The following is a 22,569-nucleotide window of genomic DNA, read 5'->3' as shown; positions in this document are numbered from 1 at the left end:
GATTGGTTTGTTAGTTACAAAGGCTTCCAAAGCTGAGGTATACTTTAGCTCATTTTACGTGTGTTCTGGCAAAAATGTCAACATTATTACCATAAACAAACCTTTTATATTCTACTACATAAACTCCAGCCTGGAAGCAAGAATTATCTCTTAGGTCCTGGCAGGTTGTCTAAATCATCAGCAAAAGCACCTGAAGTTTCCAGCTGATAATCAGTCTAGTGTAAGTAATTGAATATTATAGGCTATTGCTGTAGGACTTGACAAGTTGCTTAGTCCCAGATATATCTGATCATGTTGGAGAAGAACCAGTGGTGTCAAATGGGATGTCCATCATGGATAAGTTTTGAGACCAAAATTACTGATGTCAATTTAAAACCTCTTGCTGCTTCAGGATAGGTTGGATAAGCTGCCTCACTCAAGTGGCTAACCTGAAAAGTACAGTTTGAGTAAGGTCACTACAGGTTTCTTTTAAGGCCTTCCCCTGGCAAGTAAGACTGTTTAAGAAACCCACCTCTAAGCAATTCTTATATTCTTTGTGAAATAATCAGTTCTTTTGAGGGCAATACACAGCATATACAAAAAAGTACTCAACAGTTGCTGCTTGACAGACTTCTGCCAAGCATTGTATCTGGCTCTAATGCTCAAGGGCAATGGATAGGTTCACTTACTCATCCTTATGAAGTGCATTGAAATCCTTTTCCAGGTAGATACAGATTTTTCCTCCCAGGTTAGTCAGCAGGGAATGGTCTGATGCTCATGTTTGCTGAATGGAAGGATGAGGACTAGGTTCCTGGTGCCACTGCCGTCTTACAGCAAGATCTTACAACAAGAGGAGCAGCTTTGTGTCAGGATAATCCTGTGCCCAGACCATGTGATGTATGTTCCCGTTATATGTGTGCTTCATGCATGAACAGTAATTCCTCAGTTGTGGATAGTCGGGGGCAGTGCAGACGCCCAAAAGCTCAGTTCTGCTAATGTGAGCACACACTTCCCCGCCCCCTTCCTGGCATAACTTGTGATCGCAGAGCCATGAAAGTATGTGAGTCCCTCCCCCAGCGCAGACCGATCCCACCGGCATATGATCTGGGCCCCATGTCAGCCAGAGCAGGCAGCACCAGCTCGCCACGGCACTGCTCGCAGCCGGAGCTATGACCTTAACGAAAGAGAGCTTCCACGGGGCTCTTCTGCCCATCTCTGGAGTGGCCAAGGCCGACATGGATGGCAGCAGGGAGAAGGAGGAAGCTCCGAGGCAGTCAGTGATGAGGAGTGGAGCAGCGGTGCCGAGGAGGCGAGCGGTGCGAAGGCTGGTCATGCACAGCATGGCCATGTTCGGCCGGGAGTTCTGCTATGCCGTGGAGGCCGCCTTTGTCACGCCAGTGCTGCTCAGTGTAGGGCTGCCCAAGAACCTCTACAGCCTCGTGTGGCTCATCAGCCCTATCCTGGGCTTCGTGCTGCAGCCCGTGGTAGGTTCAGCCAGTGATCACTGCACCTGTAGCTGGGGCAGGAGGCGACCTTACATTCTGGGTCTGGGCATCATAATGCTGTTAGGCATGGCTTTGTACCTCAATGGGGACGTGATGATCTCAGGTGAGTGAGGGGCATGCGCTATGCTAACAGACAAAACTCATCCTAGCCTTTTGAATCAGAAAAAAGAGAGGGATTCCCCCTTTCTTTCCTAAAATGCACTGTTAAAATTTGGTGTTATGTGACTCAGGTGCACTGAAGGAGCTGGGAAGCACTGTAATCTTTGTGTGCATTCAGTCCTAACACTGCATGTTATGTACCCTGTGCATTGTGTTCTGTACTCTGTGCATGTGACTGCAGTTGCTGGAAATTGGTTTGGTTGCCTGATAAGCTCCTACAGGTAAAGATTTGCTTAGGCCATAGAAGCTTTTATGAGCTAAGATCTACCTTGTTAACTTAAATGGTAGTATTGGTTTTGTGATGTAATACAAATCCCAGTTGAATCCCTGTTCATCCCTGTTTTAGATGGATTAGTATTCAAAATACTCGTCTTTAATTACTGCAGCACTGGTTTGACTCAGGGCTGTTGTGCTGGTGAAAAACAAAAATCCCTAACTGCTTAGAAACCCTGTTGCAGCTGAAACATGCAAAATCAAATTTGAGTGCCATCCCTATTGTTACATTTTAGCTTGGGATGTAGCTTAAAGTGTAGATAGAAAGTCGTTGCTGACTAGGCAGATGGGGGAGGTGTGCGTTTTATGCATTATATAGTCTGTCTTCCTCAACATTATTGGTGTTGAATATACTTGATCTCACCCAGAAAGAGATGTTGCAGTCAACTCTTGGTTATCTAAAAGAGTATAAGGGACAAAGAGAATAAACTGCAAGTATTACAAAATGCATGTGTTAGGCTACCAGAGTATGCCTTGAAGGTGTAAAGGAATAGATTAAGGATAGTGATGCACTTGGTTGTGGAGCTTGAAGCATTCTGAGTGTGTACTGACTCAAGGCAGTAAGTCAATCTAGCCCAGCTCAGTGCACTCAGACTCAGCTCTCCTGCTTCTCTGATGAGATTGTGGTGTTGCTGGACTCTCTCACATAAACAGTCGTTGCTTAGGTTTTGAGGTATCAGGAAAAACTGAATATGGTTTTGTAGAACATGGCACTGTTGCTGTCAGAATGAGGGTGTTTTTCTTTTTTTAGCTTTCATCGATGAGAGAGACAAGCAGCGGACGTGGGCAATAGTCATTACCATGCTGGGAGTAGTACTTTTTGATTTTGCAGCTGATTTTATTGATGGTCCCATCAAAGCATATTTATTTGATGTCTGCTCTCATCAGGATAAAGAAAAGGGTCTGCATTACCACGCCCTCTTTACAGGTACCCTGATCCCTTCTTTTCCTCCCTACCTCTCAAAGGAGGGGAAGCTAATTGCATGGATTTTATCCTCACTCTGTTTCTGATCTTGAATGAACTGATCATCTGATCCTGTACTTCAGTCACGAGACATTTGTTGCTGGGTTTTCACTGCTCCAAAGAGCAGCAACTTGTGATTGCTGTTACAAGAATTCTGAAGAAGGTTGCAAGCACAAACAATTACAGCAACACAGACATGATTGAAGAGTAGTTTGTTATTTTAAAAGGTGAAGTAGTGTTTGTTCAGTTTGTTTTGGTTTATTTAAAATTTTTGCTAAGGCAAAAATGAATGGATGTAGCTTGTTTCATTGCTATTGCGCATAAAAATAACATTTTAGACTCGTCATGTGACATAGAACAGGAGCTGCACAAACAGATTGATTTCCATTCTTCAGCAGCACTCCAGTATGTGCTGTATAGAAACTGGAGTTCTGTGTAATTCAGAAATTCACAACTCCCACAAAATAGGTCCAAGTGGTTCAGTTCAAGTTCCTGCAAATGAAATTAACAGCTTCATTTGCTTTCATACATTTTTGGAATGTTGCCGAGTTACAGAAGGACACCAAATTGTTGGAACAAGTCCAAAGGAGGGAAACAAAGTTGTTTAGGGGACTAGAGAACCTCTCCTATGAAGATGGGCTGAGAAAGTTGGAGATGTTCAGCCTGGTGAAAAGAAGGTTGTGTGTCTGAAGGTGGGCCACAAGGAAGTTGGAGAGGGACACTTCTTTAGGAAGATAAGTGGAAATTTAGACTGGATATTAGGAAGAACCCATCTATGAGAGTGGTGAGACACTGGAATAGGTTGTCCAGGGAGGTTATGGATGGCCAACCCTTGTCAATGTTCCAGGCCATGCTGGATAAGGCCTTGAACATCCTGGTCTAGTGGGATGTGGGTGGGTGGGTGGGACTGGATGATACCTGAGGTCCATTCCAACCCCTGAACACTGATTCTATGAAATCATCTGTGCAGTGTGAGCCCTGTGGTGAGGAACTGCACAGGGAAGACACCCAAGGCTGTGTACGTGTAAAGTGACCTGGGAGGAACCTCCTGCTATGTCTGAGAGTAGTCCCTATGAAAGTACTAGACAAAAAGCAGACTGCATGGGAAGTCATGCAATCTTTGTTACAGCAGATTTTTGTGGCTACTGAACCCTCCCCAGGAGAAGAGATTCGTAGTCTCAGTAGCAGCTACTCTGTTCAAGGAGGGAGGTGTAGCAGCTACTGACAGCTGGCTGATTTTGGACACATGAAATACCTGTGTCCAGGAACACAGATCATAAGGGAAGCTTAAAGCCACATGGGAATGAAATCTGTATTATCCATTAGAAACAGACAGATAAAATATTAAAGACTCACTTGTTTGGACAGAGAGAGTATTGAGTGTCCATGTATATTCAGCACAACTCTGGCTGCAGTTTTAGTTTGGATGTCTCCGAGTTTGAAGCTACAGATTTAGCTGTCTACGTGTACTCAGATGTGAGAAGGGATGTGGGACAACACGAAATAAGACTGGGGCAGAGTGCGTGACTTAGTCCAGCATCCTGTGCTCTCCACAGCAAGTTCATCAATATCTTAACCCTTCCTAACTGAAAGTTCCCTGGCCTGGTGTTGAAATCCTGCATTGACTGGAGTTCTACAGCCTCCCAAGGCAGTCTTCTCCAGCAATTCACTGGCCTTGGTGTTAGTTTTCCCTAAACTGTAACATTAATATCCATTCTCTACAGTTTACATTTATAGTTCCCCATTTTATTCCTATTAGACACTGAATGCAATCTTCCCATTTCTTTTCCAGCTTCTGTTTTAGATATTAGTTCTTTTTCCCACTTTAGTTCCTTCCTTCCTTTTATACTTAATATTTCTAAGATTTTACTCTCCCGTTTGCCTTCGGTTTAGGGTTTGAACATGAAATTTGATAGCTTTGCAGTTATGAAATCCATGGCCACTTATTCAAGTGGAAGAAAGAGTGCACACATCCAAGAACTCAACATTCAGGCTGCATTCCAATATCATGATGCTTTTTTTTCAAAACAGCATGCAAAGACATCCTCAAATGTTAAACATTCTCTCTGCAAACATACACTGAAAACATGTAGTGTAGATTTTCTTTAAAAAGTTACTAATAGCATAATGTTTTTTTTCTGAAAACAATCAAGGATACAGTCCCCTGTGAAATGCCATAGGACACAATGAAGGAGGGCCATAATCAGATGCAGGAGGGCAAGAAAGGTACAGAAGTCCAGAATGAAATCAAAATCCCATGTTTTGTTTGGGAAGCAAGCGCAGGTGCTGTTTTTATGAGACACGCAGCTTTGCTATACACTGTTATCAGTTCTCCTAAGCAGAAGGAGAAAAATGCTTCCAAGTTCTTGGAAGGTGCCTATCCTGTGGAACTCCCAACTATCCATCACCCCAGAGCCACCTGGTTAACAAGGGGTCAGGACTCTGCAAAGGTGCCACCCCTACCAGAGCTCAGAGTGTAACAGAGAGCACGTTCCTGTGCACCTCTGTGTGCACTTATAACAAACAGAAGAAATTGTAAAAAAACCCAAACTGACTGAAAACTGGGTTTATTACTTCAAAGCACAAGGTAGCATTCTCATTTTACCCTTTAGTCTACCTCTTCTGAGAAAATTAGTAAATAGATTATGCATTTATATTTGTTCCTTTCTGTTTTCTTTTCCAAGTGGTGTGGTACTTGGATTTGTATAAATATCTAACATTGCTTTTGTATTTCCCTTTTTTTAAAATTTCACATGGAGCCAGTATTTCTGCTTGGACTAAGCTAAATAAAATACATTTTACAAATTCTAAAGTATAGATATATCTATCTATCTATATCTATCTATATCTATCTATATCTATATATATATATATATATATATATCAATCTAAAGTATACTCTCAGTATAATTTTAAAAATTTTAAAAATTTTTGTTCTGAGAAAATAAAAAAAAAAGAGAGAAAACCACATAAATTCTTGTAGGCTTTTGTTTAGTGCTACTTGTATTATTTATCATTTCAAAGAAAGTAGAGCTTCAAAGAGTCATAAAAAGAGATGGAGCCTATGTTGCTTTATGTTCCGGTAGTTTCTGGAGAGCTCTGCCTGACAGATCTGAGGAGATTTTTCAAGAGATGTTTTAGTAACTGCTCATGTATGTGATTAGCTCAGTATTCCTATTTCTTGTGATACGTATCTGTTGAGTGATTATTCCATCATTTCTAGAGGACATCACATATTGAGGGTATTATGTACTCTTTGTTTATTTTATCAATGCCAGTAGACATTTTTTTTTTCCTTTTCTTTTCCCCCACCATTGTAGGTTTGGGAGGAGCCCTGGGTTACCTCACAGGTGCTATGGATTGGGGTCAAACTATACTAGGATATACCTTGGCATCAGAATTCCAGGTGATTTTCTTCTTCGCAGCCTTGGTTTTCATAATCTGCCTTACTGTACATCTGTGCAGTATTCCTGAAGTCCCACTCAGATACGAGAATGAAGAGACAAAGTTCTTGTTGGAAGTGACTGAACCCCATAAATACAACTCCACAGAGGAGGAAATCAAGAACGGTTACTTAAAATCAACATGTTCCGAAATAAAGGCTGCAGTCAAGCCAGGGAAATGTGTGGTGGTGTCACGCACAGAGGTGAGTGCAGAGATGATTTTACGGGATATATCTGCATCCTTGGAGACCCCTTAATTTGCTAATGATGATTGTTTGTAATGGAGTCCTTTCACATGCACAGGGATGAAGAAACAGGAGAAAGCCTGCCTGGTTTTTTAATTTTTTTTTTTTTTTCCTTCAGACAGTATTGCGCACAAGAGGGATGAGGGAGATGGCTCAGCTTTCTGTTCAATGTCAGTCTCTTGATATCCTCCTCATGTGAATATTGTAAATAGGATCTACTTTGTCCTTTAGGCTTGATATAATTAGCATAATATTGTGGACAAAGACTGCAGACCATTAATCTTTGCTGTAGGTCTCTAATTCTCACCGAAGTCCACAGTTTTCTACATAGTACCTGCGAAATGTCTAGTAAACATTTAGGTTTTCAGGTGCTCAACATTTCATTGATCATTAATGTGTTTAAAACTGATGCTTCAACAGCAGTACTTCCTTGCTACCAGAGCCTGAGTGATACTGTAGCTGTGCCTTTGGCAAAATTTTGTGGTGCAAGAGAACAGTGAGTTCTTTTAAATCCTCACTGTTACTTTGTTTCTGATGCATTTTTATGAGAGATTTCTTCAACCTAAGGCACCTAGGAAAAGGTGAATCTACCAGAAAAATATCTGGGGAGCTCACTTCTAGCATGGTTTTGGGAACAGATGATCATTTTTACTGTTTGATTGATGACTTTTAGTGTTAGAAATTCTCATGGCTATCTCATGCTACCCTAGGTAAGCAAAGTATAACACAATAGTGGTGACACAATTGCTTCTCATTTTAATTTCACTTTGGATGTCTTGGCATTATATCCATCCCTGATACACTGATAGAAAGGTTTGATAAATCAGGTAAAACATACTAAGCATGTGCAAATGGTTATAAGTAAGAAAGCAATACTCTTGTTTAATCTATAAATAAAAGGGATTTATGATCTTTCACTATTTGTAATTTGTTTTATAATAGCACTTGGTGTTTCTAACCAGAAAAAAATATTCTTACACCAGATGCAAGACATAGGAAATAAGCATTGCCTGATGAGAATGCCAAGCAAACACAGAGTAGGGCAGAGAGTGAGGCAACAATTGTGTGGAGAATCTGACAAGAGCACTGTCGTGCTGCCTGAGCTTCCCCACTTGCAGGGCAACTTGAGCAGCCAGCACCCTTCACCAGCACTGTTCACTCTGCATCCTCCAATTGTTAGAGATGCTGAGCATCATTGATTGCTTGGACCATGTAGGCTCTTAAAGAAAAGAAAAAGAGAAGGCAAGTAAAGATGAGAGAGCAATACAGTGAAGGTGGGGGGAGCAGACTGTGGTTTGGGGCAGGCTCTGCCTTGGCAAGAAATAATTCCATGGAGTCAGTAACATGAGTAACGTGGAGCTCCATGTCTGGCACTGGAGGTGAAGCCGTGGTGTCCACTGTGGGTGAGCCTGTGCCATTGCCCTCCTCTCTGATTAGGCTGGGCAGCCTGTTAGAGTCCCCCAGTGCTTTGATCAGTCTCATGTTTCTTTGTGTGTATGAATGCCAGACACTCCCTGCTCTAATGATCTGTCTCCTGTGGCACATGTTTGCTGAGTTCATTCATTACCATAATCACTTCCTTGAAGAAATGATTTGGCTTCCTGTTTTTCTGTGTCTTTTTTTTAATTTTTATTGAAGGCATCATGGCTGTATTTCTTCTAAATTAATCCTATGGTCTCACATACTAATAGCTAACATGATTATCAATAAGATTTGACCTGTCATAGTATGAACAGACACCCAAAGCAATTAGCCTTGTATTCTTTTGAATGGTGCCAAGTTTTTCAGTTTCCACTGCCGTAAAACCCAAGGCATATTGCTTCCTCTGTATTCTTATTACCTTATGCCCTGAGTTGTAGTGATTTTGTAGAGATTCTTTGGTATTGTGAGCTTTTGAAGAATAAGATGCTTAAACTTCAGAACGTTATTTAAATTAGCACGTAATTTGTGTGCCTGCATGTTTTGAATGTGTACATGAAGCAGTTTTTTGTTTCCATTTCCACTCTCTAGAGTATCTAAATAGAAAGAAAACATTTATATTTAGCTGTCAAACTATTGTTTGTAATCACTGCAGTGTCCTTTGTAATTCCATGATCTTATCTTAAAGCTTTGCTTGAAAAGGCTATTTTAAAAAGCAGAGTGGAAGAATTACAAACTAAATTAAGCCAAGCCAACGATAGTAATTATCTTTGAAATAACACTAATGAGTCCATCTGGAATTTTTTTGTTTGTTTTCCTTTTATAATTGTAGAAGAATATAAAGCTTGCCCTGTTTAAAAAGAGACAGTGATGCCAAGAGAAATTCCAAGGGATTTGGAAAATATACAGTCCAAGGTGGAAGTCAGCAACTTGAATTTTGGCATTCCTATGAGGATTAAAAACCTCACACTGAAGCAAAGTATTTTCCAACTTTATGTGTTGTGATTATTCATAGAGTAGCTTGCAGCATAGCCTACTTCAAAGGAAAGTAGAATTTTGAGAAGTAAGTACAGCACTGAAGAGAGAAGGGAAAGCATGACATCTTACAGCAAATTGATTACAAGATCCAGTCCAGGAATTTCCAGTAATTAGCATAACTTTTGCAGTTCTTCCACATTTCATAACATACATCTTCCCTTACCATTTCTCTGAGACTGTTGTCTCCAAACATTAGGAAAGAAATTGGAAGTTTCCATTGCGCACAGTTAAAATAGTATCTTTTTTTCTTTAAAAGCAGTGAACCATGCAGGAGCTTTAATACAGGAAGAATTATGTGTCAAAATACCTGATACCAAACACACCTACACTACTTTAAAAAAAAAAAAAAAAGTAATACAAATTATCTGATCAATGTGACTGGAAAAGAAACAGAGTTTTTGGGCACAGGGCTGAGATGAGGAGGGAGATAATATGGGTGATTAAACATGGTGAGAAGATTTTATTTTCCTCATCAGTGAGATCTGTTAGCCAGCACCAATTAAGTTTTGATTGTGAAATGAGTTATTTCTCCCATGGTATGAGGTGCTCAGATGCTGGAGCTCACATTCTCTGTGTGCTACCATGGTGAACCACAGCTCCTTCCTGCTTCAAGGACAGTGCATAGTGGAAATCTCATTATATGCCTGAAGAGTTAGAAGTTTCTCTAGAAAAAGAAGTTTCCTGGGGAATTTAACACATAGAATGGAAAGGGAATAAGGTCTCAGAAATCCACAACTGACACATTTTAATTTTCAGGAGTATTTTGAGCATAGCTTTTTTCTGCAGCAGCTTTAAATTTTCAGTGTAAAGCTGATGGCTTCTTTAAATAAATAACTTTATTTTCCGCTTATTTTTGTTGGTGGTTAATTGTTTTTTTTTTTCATTGATGAGTTTTTATAACTCCCTGAGTCTGCTTTGGCAGAAAATTTCCCTGTGATTCTACATGTAAATAATTGTCCTACTGATTATAACAGCAAGAAATACTACATTCCTACTGGTATACTCCATCTCTTCTACAGTTTTTGTGAATTTTATAAATTGAAGGAAACTTGGTACCAAGCAACCCTTCCAAGCAGAAAAGAAAAGACTGGAAGTTTAGCAATTAAAAGATACGACTAAGGCCTTCTGCATTTGCTGTCAGCTATTTCATTAGCCTTCAGGACAATAATACTGCATATTTGCTTTCAGGAAAAAAGACAGATGACCCTTAAATCACTCTTGAAGACACTTTTAAGCATGCCATCCCACTATCGCTGTCTGTGTGTGAGCCACCTCTTTGGATGGATGGCTTTCCTGTCCAATATGCTCTTCTTTACTGATTTCATGGGACAGGTAAAGTATAAAATCCTCTCACTGTTCCTTCCTTGTAGCATTTCCTGCTCCATCAGAAGGAAATGAAATGGTGTTACTATCTTGAGGAAAATGACGCTGGTGTCAGAGCCATTTCTGTCTGGATGGCTCATCAATAGTTTTGTAAGCCAGCTAATTAAGGTCAGGCCATTGTTCCAAGCCTGTACATGAAATCACTGGGGAAAGCCTTTAGTATTTTTAAGGCTATTTGTGACTGTTCTAAGGCAAGTTCTCAGAGCTGGTCCAACCACATCCACTTTCTGCTTTGGCTTGGGAGCTGTTCCCACATGGGCAGGTTTTCTAGCTGGGGCAGTGCTTAGATGCAGCTGGCCTTGTACTGGTGTGTATGCAGGATCCACACAAAGCCCTTCACCTGCTATGCAGCCTCCCTGGCCTCAGGCCATTCAGCTCTCTGCACACAGGGAGCTACTTGGTAGCAGAAAGTTTTATCTTCTTGCATTTGTCTGTCCTGAGTCCCTTTTCTCAGCAACTTCACAATATCCAGTGATACCTTTTCTGTGCCATTCCCAGGGACTGAATGTCTTTGACAGTGATTCTTCCCTATACGAATGTGCCTTCTTTCTTCCAGTGAATTAATATGCTCCTGGCACAAATCTCTCACTGTCACTCCCTTATTTTCTGTGGTTTCTACACAGTATTCCCATTTCCTTGCCTTTTTTTGTCTTTGTAGGCAAGGCGAGGGGGAGGGTTCTTTTCCCTGCAGTGTAGATGAATAACTGAAAGAAAAAAGTTTTGCTTGTCTAGAAAAGTAACTGAATAAGACAATAACTGTTCAGAAAAATGAATGTGTTGAGGTAAACCTGAAAGGGAAAACAGAAAAAATTTGTAGATAAATTAGGGAAAGAAAGGCTAAGGCAAGAAGGCAGAAGTGGAGAGAGAAAGTTGGAAGTGAGACACCCAAAGGATAAAAGAGCAAATGAGTTGATGTAAAGTAGACAGTCCAGGAAAAGACAGAGGGTAACAAATGAGGCAAAGCCTGGGACGTGATAGTCCAGAAGACCTGAGTGTGAAACCTAGAGAATTACACATGGGGGTTTAGGACACTACTTAACAGATTTCTTGGGTGCTCCTACCAGGGATGGGGCCCTGTGCCCATAAGGAGGAGACATTCCCTACATGCAGCCATCCCTGCCTCCTGTGACTTTTGTGGTCTCTTTCAGGTTGTGTACCACGGGAATCCTTATGCACCTCACAACTCCACACTTTACCTTACCTACAAAACAGGGGTAGAGATGGGGTGCTGGGGACTGTGCATCAATGCAGTTTCTTCATCAGTCTACTCTTGTAAGTACCCATGAATGAACCCCCAACTCTGTGTTTGCTGTTTGCCATTGTTTAAAAGCATAAAGGGATGCCAAATTTCCTGGACTTCTTTTCTACGTTAAAGCTTTAAGGAATGTTACATTCTCAGCGTTGTTAGAAATTTATATCTTAGTACAAACAGTTCATGACCACATGATGAGGGGTCACTTTGGGAGTAGGACATTGTTCTGCATGTGAACTGATCCTAAACACTGAAAATCATTCTGTAATTAACTGCCACACCAAATTCTTAGGTGCTCTTTCACCTAGCAATGCTGTAGCTGTAGGCTCTCAAAGGTGGCCTCTCCCCATTTGCATGCTCCATGCAGAAGGTCTGCCAGAAGCTTGAATCTTGATCTGCAAAATTATATGTAAACATGCTAGCACAGCTGCCCAGCTCCCCATAACTCTTCCCAAGGATTAAAAAAACTACTTGTGATCCAAAAATTCAAACAAGTAGCATTTTGAGGATTGATTTGAGCATCTAAAAGAGGCTTGAGGGAAATGTTTTCACCTTTGGAGCCTTAACTGCAGGCATTTCTGTGTGGCCTTTCTGTGGATGAACACCTATTCAGCACTACTATCTCTGGGTGCAGCTGCAGTGTGAGCTGCAGGTTGAGCTCTGGGTGGTGTGAGCAAGTATTCTTTGGCAAGTTTATACCTACAATAATTCGAGGTAATTTCCAAAATCATTAAGATTATCTCCTTCATTGCATTTTACAAGATACAACCCCTGAAAAGGAGCTCCCTTGATAAAATGTGACCTGTTTTGTTTAATCTTATTGGCATTTTTGCTTTCTTTTAACAGACTTGCAGAAAGTCCTTCTGCCATACATAGGATTAAAGGGACTTTATTTCATTGGATACCTACTTTTTGGACTGGGTACTGGATTAATTGGCTTGTTTCCCAATGTGTATTCCACTCTGGCTCTTTGTTCACTCTTTGGAGTCATGTCCAGCACACTGTACACAGTGCCATTCCACCTCATTGCAGAGTATCACAGGGAAGAAGAGGTGAGTGCAATATCTCAAGAAGCATTATATCTGTCTGTTCAACCTGTTTTGGGGGTAAACTGGATAGAAATGGTGAGCAGCTTTTAATTTTAATTTTGAAGTATTAATAATGACACATATGAATGGGACGTTTCTGACAGAGAGAGTTAACATCCCAGCTCCAAACTCTCCCAACAGGCCTTCAATGAAACAAATATTTATCATCACATCTGAAACAAAGCCAATCACAGTACGAGTTCAGGCAGTAAGCATGTAACAGGGCTCCCTCCACTTGTGTTGCCTTCAAGTCCTACCTTCTTTATATCTTTCCTTCCAGCCACATTAGCAGAAGACTTAACTTCTGAGTTCCTGAGGTTAATAACAAGCCTGTAAAGGCTGTCAGAACTTTTAGTTAACTGCAAAGTGTTACAAAAGCTCTTAGTTAATAAACAAATGACATTAAAGTAGAAACTTTATATAGTTCAGTATTTAATCCTATACAACATTCTCATTATCTTTCTAAATGTCTGTGGTTGGTTTTTTGTCCTCCATGGCCTTAAATCCTGTTTCCAAGGAAAATCTGGAAAAACTTGCACAGCTTGTATCATGTTACTGGACACAGCAGGATCTCCATGTATTGTAAAGTGTTGAGTTCTTTAATGGAAAAGTTCTCTCAACTCTCTTAAGTCAGTCAAACAGCTGGAAACAAGAAAGATTAAGCAGAGTTGGAAAAAAATAGAAATTCTCAGTATATCTTGGGAAATCTGAAGAAATGAATAAAGGCAATGTTGAACCATTGGAAGACCACATAAAACATAGTTGAAAGAGGCACATAGATCAGGTATAGATCAGGATAGACCAGGTGCTTCCATACAGCTTTTACCAGCTCCCTCTGAATGACAAACACAACAAAAGTCTTTAATTATTCAACTGAATGCTAGAAGGGTGTCTCAAAGTGATGAAATATTTAATATATATGCTTCTTAATTTTTCAGTTAATTTCTTTGCTCCTTCCAACAGAGAATTATCATGATGTTTTATAAACACAAAACAAAAGACTGGGAATAAGCCCAGGTTAGGGTGAGATCTCAGTTCTAACCTCAGGTCAGCCAACTCAGAGAGGAGGAGTAAATGCAAAATTTGTATCCATTCCAAGACAGAAGTGAAATAAAATATGCTAAAGTGTGCATGAACTTTACACTTAATAGGCCAACATATTTGTGTGTTACTTATAAGACAACCAGCTGTTTCTTGTTTGGTGTATAGTACTAGCTATGACAGATGTCAAATGATATATAATTCTATGTTAGATTTTATATTAATGGGTTTAGCTTGAATCTTCTATAATGTACAAGATAGGAAAAAATTAAAGAGCAAACATCAGGCACAATTCATTTACAGATTCATGTATTTGTGGTCAGAACTACTGCCACACAGGAACACTGGGAACAGCCCAGCAAAATAAATATAATTTATTTTAAAAAGTGTCTAAAATTGGGACTTCATCATTTCAGAACAAGGAACAGATATTTTCCTCCACTATGCACTCTACCAAAATCATGTGATGTGTTTTATAATGCTCCTGTTTCAGCTTCTGTTCTGTGCTACTGTTCCCTAGGACCCAAATTCAATTTTTTTCTACTGGATTAGGAAGAGACTGTTTGTCTCCAGTACTTGTGAGCTTTGTGTAGCTCAAAGGCAAGATAATAGGGTTTGCAAAAAGCAAAAAGCATCTTAATGGCTAAGAGAATTTGGATACCAGAACACAGTGGTGCCGCTGGCCTACAGTGTGGGAACTTCTTGTCGTTGGAACATAACATCCATTTAACAGCCTATGCAGGAAGAAAATAAGTATGTAAATTATCACATAATTTCCCAATAAAACAGAGTAATTTCTTTCTGGAGGAAGGGACCCCCAGAGATCATGTAGAGGCTGCTCATGAAGGGCAACCTGAAGCAGGCTGCCCCAGGTCTGGTTTGAATGATTCCAAGAATGGAGACTCCATCACCCCTCTAGTTAACCTGTTCCAGTGATCCAGCAGCCTCACAGGGTGCTAACATGCAAGACACTTGTACATAATAAACAAAGAGTTTTGCTCTGCTATATATATATATATATATATCATAGCAGATACACAGATTAGTAATTAAAAGCGGTACTCAGCAGTGTAGAAGAATCCTAGTCTGGATGTCTATTTTTAGGTTGCTTTCACCCCCAGCAATAAAAGTGTTATATTTGTATTTTAGTAGTGATTTCCTTGATGAGCTCTGAGCCGTAACTTCAGGTTCCTGCCTGTATGAGTGTGGGGTACATCAGCACTGCTGTAAAGCCTTTGGATATGTTCCTCACAACATCCTTCTCTCTAAACTGAAAAGATGGATTTGATGAGTGGACTGTTAGATGGATAAGAAAGTGGTAGGATGTCACATCTAGAGGGTCATGATTAATGACTGAGAATCCAAATGAAGATCAGTGACAAATGGTGCCCTCAAGGGTCCATATTGGGATCAGTGTGATTCAGTATCTTCTGTAGTGACATAGATGGAGGATTGAGTGCACCCTCACCAAGCTTGCAAATGACACCAGGTGAGGCATGAGGACACACCTGAAAGACAGGAAGACATCCAGAGGGACCTGGACAAGCTTGAGGAGCAGCCCATGGGAACATCATGAAGTTGAACAAGGCCAAGTGCTGGTGCTGCACCTGGGTGAGAGCAGCCCCCGGTATCAGCACAGGCTGGGCATGAACAGACCCAGAGCAGCCCTGCCCAGAAGGACCTGGGGGTGCTGTGGGTGAGAGGCTGGACATGCCCCAGCCATGGCACTCACAGCCCAGAGAGCCAAACGTGTCCTGGGCTGCATCCAGAGCCCCGTGGGCAGCAGGGGAGGGAGGGGATTCTGCCCCTCTGCTCTGCTCTGCTGAGACCCAGCTGGAGCATCCAGAGCTGGGGTCCCTGCACAGGAGGGACAGGGACCTGCTGGAGCCAGCACAGAGGAGACAAAAATGGTCATGGGGCTGGAGCACCTCTCCTCTGAGGAAAGGCTGAGAGAATTGAGATTGTTCAGCCTGGAGAAGAGAAGACTTCAGATTGAGATGATTGTGGCTTTCCAGTATTTGAGGGGAGCTTGCAAGAAAGATGGAGATGGACTTTTCACAAGGACACATAGTGATAGGACAAGCAGGAATGGCTTGAAAGTTAGAAAGAGTAAATTTAGGTTAGATATCATGAAAATATTTTTTATTGTGTGGGTGGTGAGACACTGGGTGAGGTTGCCCAGAGAAGTTTTGGATGCCCCATCCCTGGAAGTGTTTAAGGCCAGGTTGGATGTACCTTTGAGCACCTTGGTTTAATGGAAAGTGTCCCTGCTCACAACAAGGGCATTGGAACAAGATGATTTTTAAGGTTCCTTACAACATAAACCATTCTGTGACTGTGATGATTCTTTGATAATATGATAGTATGGCTCCTTCAGACATGAGTCAGAGCTAAATTATCCATTACAGGATGACCTGTACTGTTAAATGTCAGTTTAACAGAGCTCAAATTGACCTGAACTTGAAAAAAATGTACAATTTTCCTGGTCAATTTTCAATTACTTCTGTAAGAGAAGGGATAGAGGGGAAAATTGCTGATGAGAAAAACTGGACAATTTGGTGGCAGCTTGGAAAACTCACTGTTACTTGTAAAATCTCTGTGGTAACCTCTGTAGCCTCTGTGGTACAAGAAAGGGAGCAGCTATTGACCTGTCCTGCTGCCCCTGGGGGGTGTCACAATGTCTTGGCCAAGAGCTGCATGTTGCTGACACTGTCCCTTTTCTGGGGTTTGTTCTGTGCTTCTTTGCAGAGCCTGAAGCTGCAGGAAGGGGAAAAAGCAGGGGAGCATGGGCGAGGGAAGGGCATCGACTGTGCTGCTCTGACCTGCATGGTCCAGCTGGCCCAGATCATTCTTGGCGTGGGCCTGGGGCTCCTGGTTAGCGTTGCTGGCAGCACCGTCACCGTGATTTCAGCATCCACAGTGGCGCTGATCGGCTGCTGCTTCGTGGCTTTCTGCGTTCGCTACGTGGACTAGGACTGCAAGAAGCATTTGGAAGAAATCTCCCCAGGGGAGCGTTTCCTTTCTGGGTCAGTAGCACTGGTGCTGTTGCTGTACTGACGCTGCTGGCACGTCATCCTCTCTTACCTCCTTGGATCGGTTGCAATTCCAGAGCTTTATGAAATGGAGACTTGATAAAACTGGTTGCCTAATGCCTCTCTCACACAAACACACAAACACACAGTGTGTTCACATGCTGTGACATGTGATGGTGTGTGTGTGGCCATAGTATTTTGATGCTCTGCACTGGGAGTCATTATGAAACTCGTCATTACCAATTTGTGAAAGTTAACAGACGAAGATTGTGATAAATTGAAGTAATATAAAAGGACAGAGCTAGGAAGAAAAATCTTTATTTATCTTGTATTTCAAGTGTCTTAGGTTGGGAGCTGTTCCCTCCAGTAGATTCAAACAGGTGTCAGAGGCCATGCAAGGTGCAGTTCTGTTATTAGTGGTACTGCTAAATGGGATCAGTTAATTACCAGCTGCTGTCAGAAGCAGAAAAGAGTGTGAAAAATGACCAGATTATAAAAAAGATTGAAGCCTATTGTTTAAAAGCATTGCTGTAAAGTAATTATTTTGTTCTGGATCCTGCTGCTTCTGTATAAATGAAGTGAAAGTATTGACTGAGCTTGTCAGGAAAATCTGCCTAGGGCTGCTTTGCAACTCCATGTGTAGGTACCTAAAAATCTGTCTATGGGAAACAACTGCCATTTCTTCCTTCTTTAAAAAGTAGCCTCTCAGTTGTGATGTTGAAATTTAAAAAATAAACTTGGCCAATGTAAGAATTTGATGGCTTGTTGACCACATAAATCTTGACATTGGATATGACAGTGTTTACCTTGAAGAAGCATCTCTCTTTTCTCTGTTTTCTTTCGTGCTTTGACTGAAATGGCATTTGCTCTCTACAGAGTAGTGTAAATAAATACAGTTCCGCAAAGCACTGCCAGGAATTATTGTACAGTAAATACATAAGCACCAGTTATTTGTATTTAATTGCATATGAAGCTTCATTCTTATTTTTTTAATACTGCCAGAGTTTTGAAAACCCGTTTGTGAAAGCGATATACTGTATTTATGCTGTCCTTACTCTGTCCTGAAAATTGTCATATCCATCGACCATGTTATATATTAAGCCACATGAAGCCATCTGCTGATGCAACACTGTTAATGAACATTGAGAGACTATGGTGTTATGGTTCTTTTTGTTCTTAATGCTGCACATGTATCATCAACACTGTTCAGAGAAATGCAGTGTTGAGTTTATGAACTCTTAGAAGCTCTGCAAGACATGAATTGACAACACCAAAAATAAACAGCTATATTTGAGCATCAAGTGCCTCTGCAGAGATCATCAGCTTCATCCTTTCTCTATGTTTTCAAGAGTAGAGTGAGTCACATACTCTCAGGAAAACCAATTTTCCCCTAGGTAAATTCTTATCAATTTTAACAAGTCTGTGGGAGCTTCAGATATCTTTTCTTGATAATGTCTGTGTCTCCACTGTAGGCTCCAAAGGAGGCTCAGTGCGTGGCAAACCTCACTACAGCATCTACATCCTGCCTTTTGAAGGAAACACGTTTTATGGTTTCTTTTGGTTTGTGGCTCTTCATTTCACACCCATGAAAGAGAAAACCTGGGAGGACAATGTTTGAAACAGTTTGCAGGCACTGAGACAGCTGGATCACGAGGGTCTCAACCAGGACAAACAGGAGGAAGCCAGAAAATAAAGGATTGTTGTCTTCCCAATTAGCTTTATGCCATCATTAACTCACTAACTTCCATTAAATCTGTATCTCCTGGGAGGAGAAATTTTCAAGGAAAGAGGAAGGCATCTCTGAAGCCATAAAAACAGATAAAGAAGGAGGTGATCTGGTTTTATAGGACTGCATCATGTAAACCTGTGCACCAGAGCTGAGATCATAAAGCTCTGATTCCACTGTGAGGCTGTGAAAGAAATTTTGCAATGTTTACCTATGTCTTTGTCAATATTTTTTTTGAGGTTTAACACTGTTAGAACATTAACATTGAAATGGTCAATGTTATCCCTGCTCTGTTACACAAAGAGGATGCTGGCATTGATTCAGGCCAACAAAGGGACCACAGATCTGTGGCAATGTGAGAAGGGTTCTGAATCTGCAGACAGAAGACAGATGAGCCCATCATGAATATCAGTGCTTTTATTTACAGATTTATTCAGAGAAAATAATTTCAGGAACTCATTATTATTTCTTGTGATCTCATGATCTTTCCCTTTAGAACCCACTGTGTGCTACAGAAGACAGAAACATTTAAGTCATCTTTTCTCTGGAAATCTCCATAAAAATATCCTATATTGTTCCCAGGACTTCAAAACAGTATCTTTATGAGTCTTTGTTAGAAATAGCAAAAAAGTATATAAAAGTATATACAATTTGGAAAATAGTGTCTAAACAAAAAAATATAAATTATGATGGTGCTCATTCTGAAGTTGAAAATGTATCTCAAGTGTTACTGAAAACAATATTAAATGTTACTAACTCATAAAAGGGGATAAAGCAAGTATTTCTTTTAGTAATAGAAATGTACTAATGTAATGTATGTTACTAATATATTACTAATATGTGAAAGGGGATAAAATATTTATTTCAGCAAAAGTGCTAAAATGTTAAAAATATTGAAGATATTGAAGGATTGTACTGTAATGCTATTAATTTAAAGAGTTACACCTTTTCTGTGCTTTTACACTAGTTCTGGACTTGAGCGATCAATATGATCATTTACTGTACTTAACATCAATTTTTATAGCAATGATGTGAGTATAAAGTTAAAAGCACCCTGTGCCTGATCTTTCTCATCTGGTTTTATTTCCATATACATAAAATCAAATAAATAAAGATCATCTCTGTATCATGTTTGTGCAGATGATACACTTAGACAAATCACACAGGATCCCAGAACAGGTCAGGTTGGAAGGGCCCACTGTGGGTCATCTGGTCCAACCTCCCTGCTCAAGCAGGGCCATCCCAGACCACAGGGCACAGGATTGTGTCCAGACAGTTCTCAAACGTCTCTGGAGAGAAGGAGACTCCACACCCTCTCAGTCACCTCTTCTGGAGGCTGAACAAGCCCAGCTCCCTCAGCCTTTCCTCATAAGAGTGATGCTCCTGTCCCTTAATCATCCTTATATCCCTCCTCTGAACCCTCTCAAAGTCGAGATGTCCCGCCACAACCCTCCCTCCCTCCCTCCCTCCCAAAAATAGTCATGGTTGAACAAAACAAGGCAGGAGAGACAAGTCTGTCACCTTATCTTCAAGGCACTTCTCTTCTTCTTTCTCTTACAAATATCTGCCACTTACTCCCCTTTAAAAAGTAGGCATGTGATGCAAGCAAACCCTTAAAGGAACTTCTGGTTCTCTTGTTTAGAGGACTTCAAGCCTTAGTAAGGTCACAAGTATTCTGATGTTTTTTTCCCTAGTGTTCATTTTGTGTTTCATTGTGTTCTCATTAAGTTTCTTTGACTTGCTTGAAAACAAGCAAGTCAAAGAAAGAGATGGCTTGTGGCAGATAAACCATTTTTTCCGGAAAGGCTACACAAGTCAGCATGAATCACAGATCTCTTTGCCTTGGGAGAACTCACAGCTTTCACACTGGAGCCTATGAATCACAACAAGTCCCTGCAGTATGTCAAAAGATGGTGTAAGTGAATGTGGCAATGGTGACATTTGATATTTTTGAACTGTAGAAGGATTGGGTGGAAGTATCTGCTGTAAAATGTCTTTTACTTTTGGCATGATAAAGCTATAAAAAATGAGCTATAAACCAAAATTTTCTAGTCTAAGTTTCCAGCATTCATTTCCATTCTCTAGCTGCTCCATCTTGTTTATTTAAGAGGCAAATGTTCAGGGTCACTTGTTCAAGACTAAATTGTGAAAAGTGATTTGTAATTTTTATGAGCCCTGACGTGATGCATCCACGAGTGCTGAGGGAGCTGGCAGACATCATAGCCAGAGGCTCAAGATCATCTTTGAAAGGTCATGGAGATCAGGAGAGGTGCCTGAGGTCTGGAAGAAAGCAAATGTCACTCTGGTCTTCAAAAGAGGCAAGAAGGAGGACACAGGGAACTGGAGCCAGCCAGTCTCACCTCAATCCTTGGAAGAGGCAGAGGTTTCCTCAGGATTCACTGATGACACAAAGCTGGGAGGAGTGGCCAATACCCCAGAGGCCTCTGCAGCCCCTCAGAGAGACCTCAACAGGCTGGAGAGATGGGCAGAGAAGAATTTTCTCAAGTTCAACAAAGGCAAGTGCAGCGTCCTGCCCCTGGGGAGCAACAACCCCTGCTGCAGGCCGGGGCCAGCCTGCTGGAAAGCAGAAGGACAAGGACCTGGGGGTCCTGGTGGACAAGCTGTCCATGAGCCAGCAGTGCCCTGGTGGCCTGGAGGGCCAAAGGTGTCCTGGGGTGCATTAGGAAGAGAATTGCAGCAGGTTAGGGAGGTGATCCTGCCCCTCTGCTCAGCCCAGGTGAGGCCTCATCTGGAGTGCTGTGCCCAGTTCTGGGCTCCTCAGTATAAAAAACCCCGTGGGGCTCCTGGAGCGGGTCCAGTGGAGAGCTACAAAGGTGATCAAGGGACTGGAACATCTCCCTTACAAGGACAGCTAAGGGGCTGGGCTTTTTTAATGCCAAGAAGAGATGACTGAGAGGGGACTTCATCAATGTCTGTGTCTGCAGGGTGGGGTCAGAGGATGGACCACACTCTGCTTGGTGGTGCTGAGCAACAGGACAAGTGACAATGAGCAGAAACATGCACAGGAAGCCTCACCTGAATCTGAAGAATTTTACTTTTAGAGAGATGGAGCACTGGAACAGATTTCCCAGAGAGGCTGTGGCATTTCCCTCACTGGAGTTATTCAAGAACTTTCTGGATACAATCCTGTGCCTTGTGTTCTAGGATAACCGTGCTTGAGCAGGAAGGCTAGAACAGATGAACTCTGATCCCCTCCTACCTGACCCACTCTGTGACTCTTGCCTTCTATAATCTGTTTCATGCATTGCTCCTACAGATACGCAAAATGTGTTAAGCAGCTGCGTCTCCTAATTTTTTATTTTTTTTTTAATTGGAAACGAACATTTTACCTCCCGTGTATTAGTATTTTACCTGTGTATTAAGGATAGTGACTTCACATCTCGCAGAGCCGTCAAACTGGAGACTGTTCCCGGGGGGTAAGCACTTGCAGCAGTAGGAAAAGTCAGTGCTTTCCAACCTGGATGGCGCAGCAGACTGAGCCCTGTCTTTGCAGGCCGTGTGGGGCGAGGTTTCTGGGCCGTGTGGGGCGAGGTTTCTGGGCGTGTGGGGCGAGGTTTCTGGGCCGTGTGGGGCGAGGTTTCCGGGCCGTGTGGGGCGAGGTTTCCAGGCCGCGGGGCCCACAGGCGAGGCCCGGCCCGCTCCCCGCGGAGCCGGGGGCTCGGCTGCCCCCTGGCGCTCAGTGCCGGCACCGCAGCCCCGGCCCCCTCCGCCAGCTCCGCGCCTTCCTCAGCGCGGGGCCCTGCTGCCGTCCGCTTCTCTCTGTCTTTTGTGCTCGGACAACCAAGGAACGCTGCGTGTTGCCAGCTGTAGCCCGGCTGCCTAATGCATTGCAGACGCTGCCCCATGGACATGTGGTGGTAGGAGCCCCCCATGGACACGTTTTGGAGCATCAAACTCATGGCAGAATCTGGCCTCGGAAGCCTTCAGTGCTGAGGCCGAGTCAATCCTGTAGTGCAGCCCTTCCCTGCTTGTTTGGCAGATGAGGTTTTGCTGCACTGTCT

General features: G+C 42.0%; 1 protein-coding gene across 4 annotated transcripts; it reads left to right on the top strand.

Annotated features, from left to right (window-relative positions):
* Nucleotides 1-1,074: 1,074 nt before the first annotated feature.
* Nucleotides 1,075-17,574, top strand: SLC45A2 (solute carrier family 45 member 2). Of its 4 annotated transcripts, none has more exons than XM_015615507.3 (7): nt 1,075-1,463; nt 2,668-2,844; nt 6,201-6,526; nt 10,214-10,357; nt 11,557-11,680; nt 12,507-12,712; nt 16,538-17,574. In XM_015615507.3, the coding sequence occupies exons 1-7, from the start codon at nt 1,079-1,081 to the stop codon at nt 16,760-16,762; spliced, it is 1,587 nt and encodes a 528-aa protein (XP_015470993.1). In that variant the 5' UTR covers nt 1,075-1,078; the 3' UTR covers nt 16,763-17,574. The 4 variants fall into 4 exon arrangements, with proteins under 4 accessions (XP_015470993.1, XP_015470991.1, XP_015470996.1 ...); XM_015615505.3 differs by having other exon boundaries at nt 1,075-1,587; XM_015615510.3 differs by lacking the exon at nt 2,668-2,844.
* The last annotated feature ends 4,995 nt before the right edge of the window (nt 17,575-22,569 follow it).

This window comes from Parus major, chromosome Z, assembly GCF_001522545.3.
Source record: "Parus major isolate Abel chromosome Z, Parus_major1.1, whole genome shotgun sequence".
In the NCBI taxonomy this organism is placed as follows: domain Eukaryota; kingdom Metazoa; phylum Chordata; class Aves; order Passeriformes; family Paridae; genus Parus; species Parus major.
Note: the sequence above shows the minus strand (reverse complement) of the source record. Positions and strands in the feature narration are given on the sequence as shown.

Coding starts and splice junctions, on each gene's coding strand:
- SLC45A2 (XM_015615505.3), top strand. CDS start 1,149: ATGACCTTAACGAAAGAGAGCTTCCACGGGGCTCTTCTGCCCATCTCT. Junction 2,845..6,200: donor TTACCACGCCCTCTTTACAG/GTACCCTGATCC, acceptor CCACCATTGTAG/GTTTGGGAGGAGCCCTGGGT. Junction 11,681..12,506: donor TTCTTCATCAGTCTACTCTT/GTAAGTACCCAT, acceptor TTCTTTTAACAG/ACTTGCAGAAAGTCCTTCTG.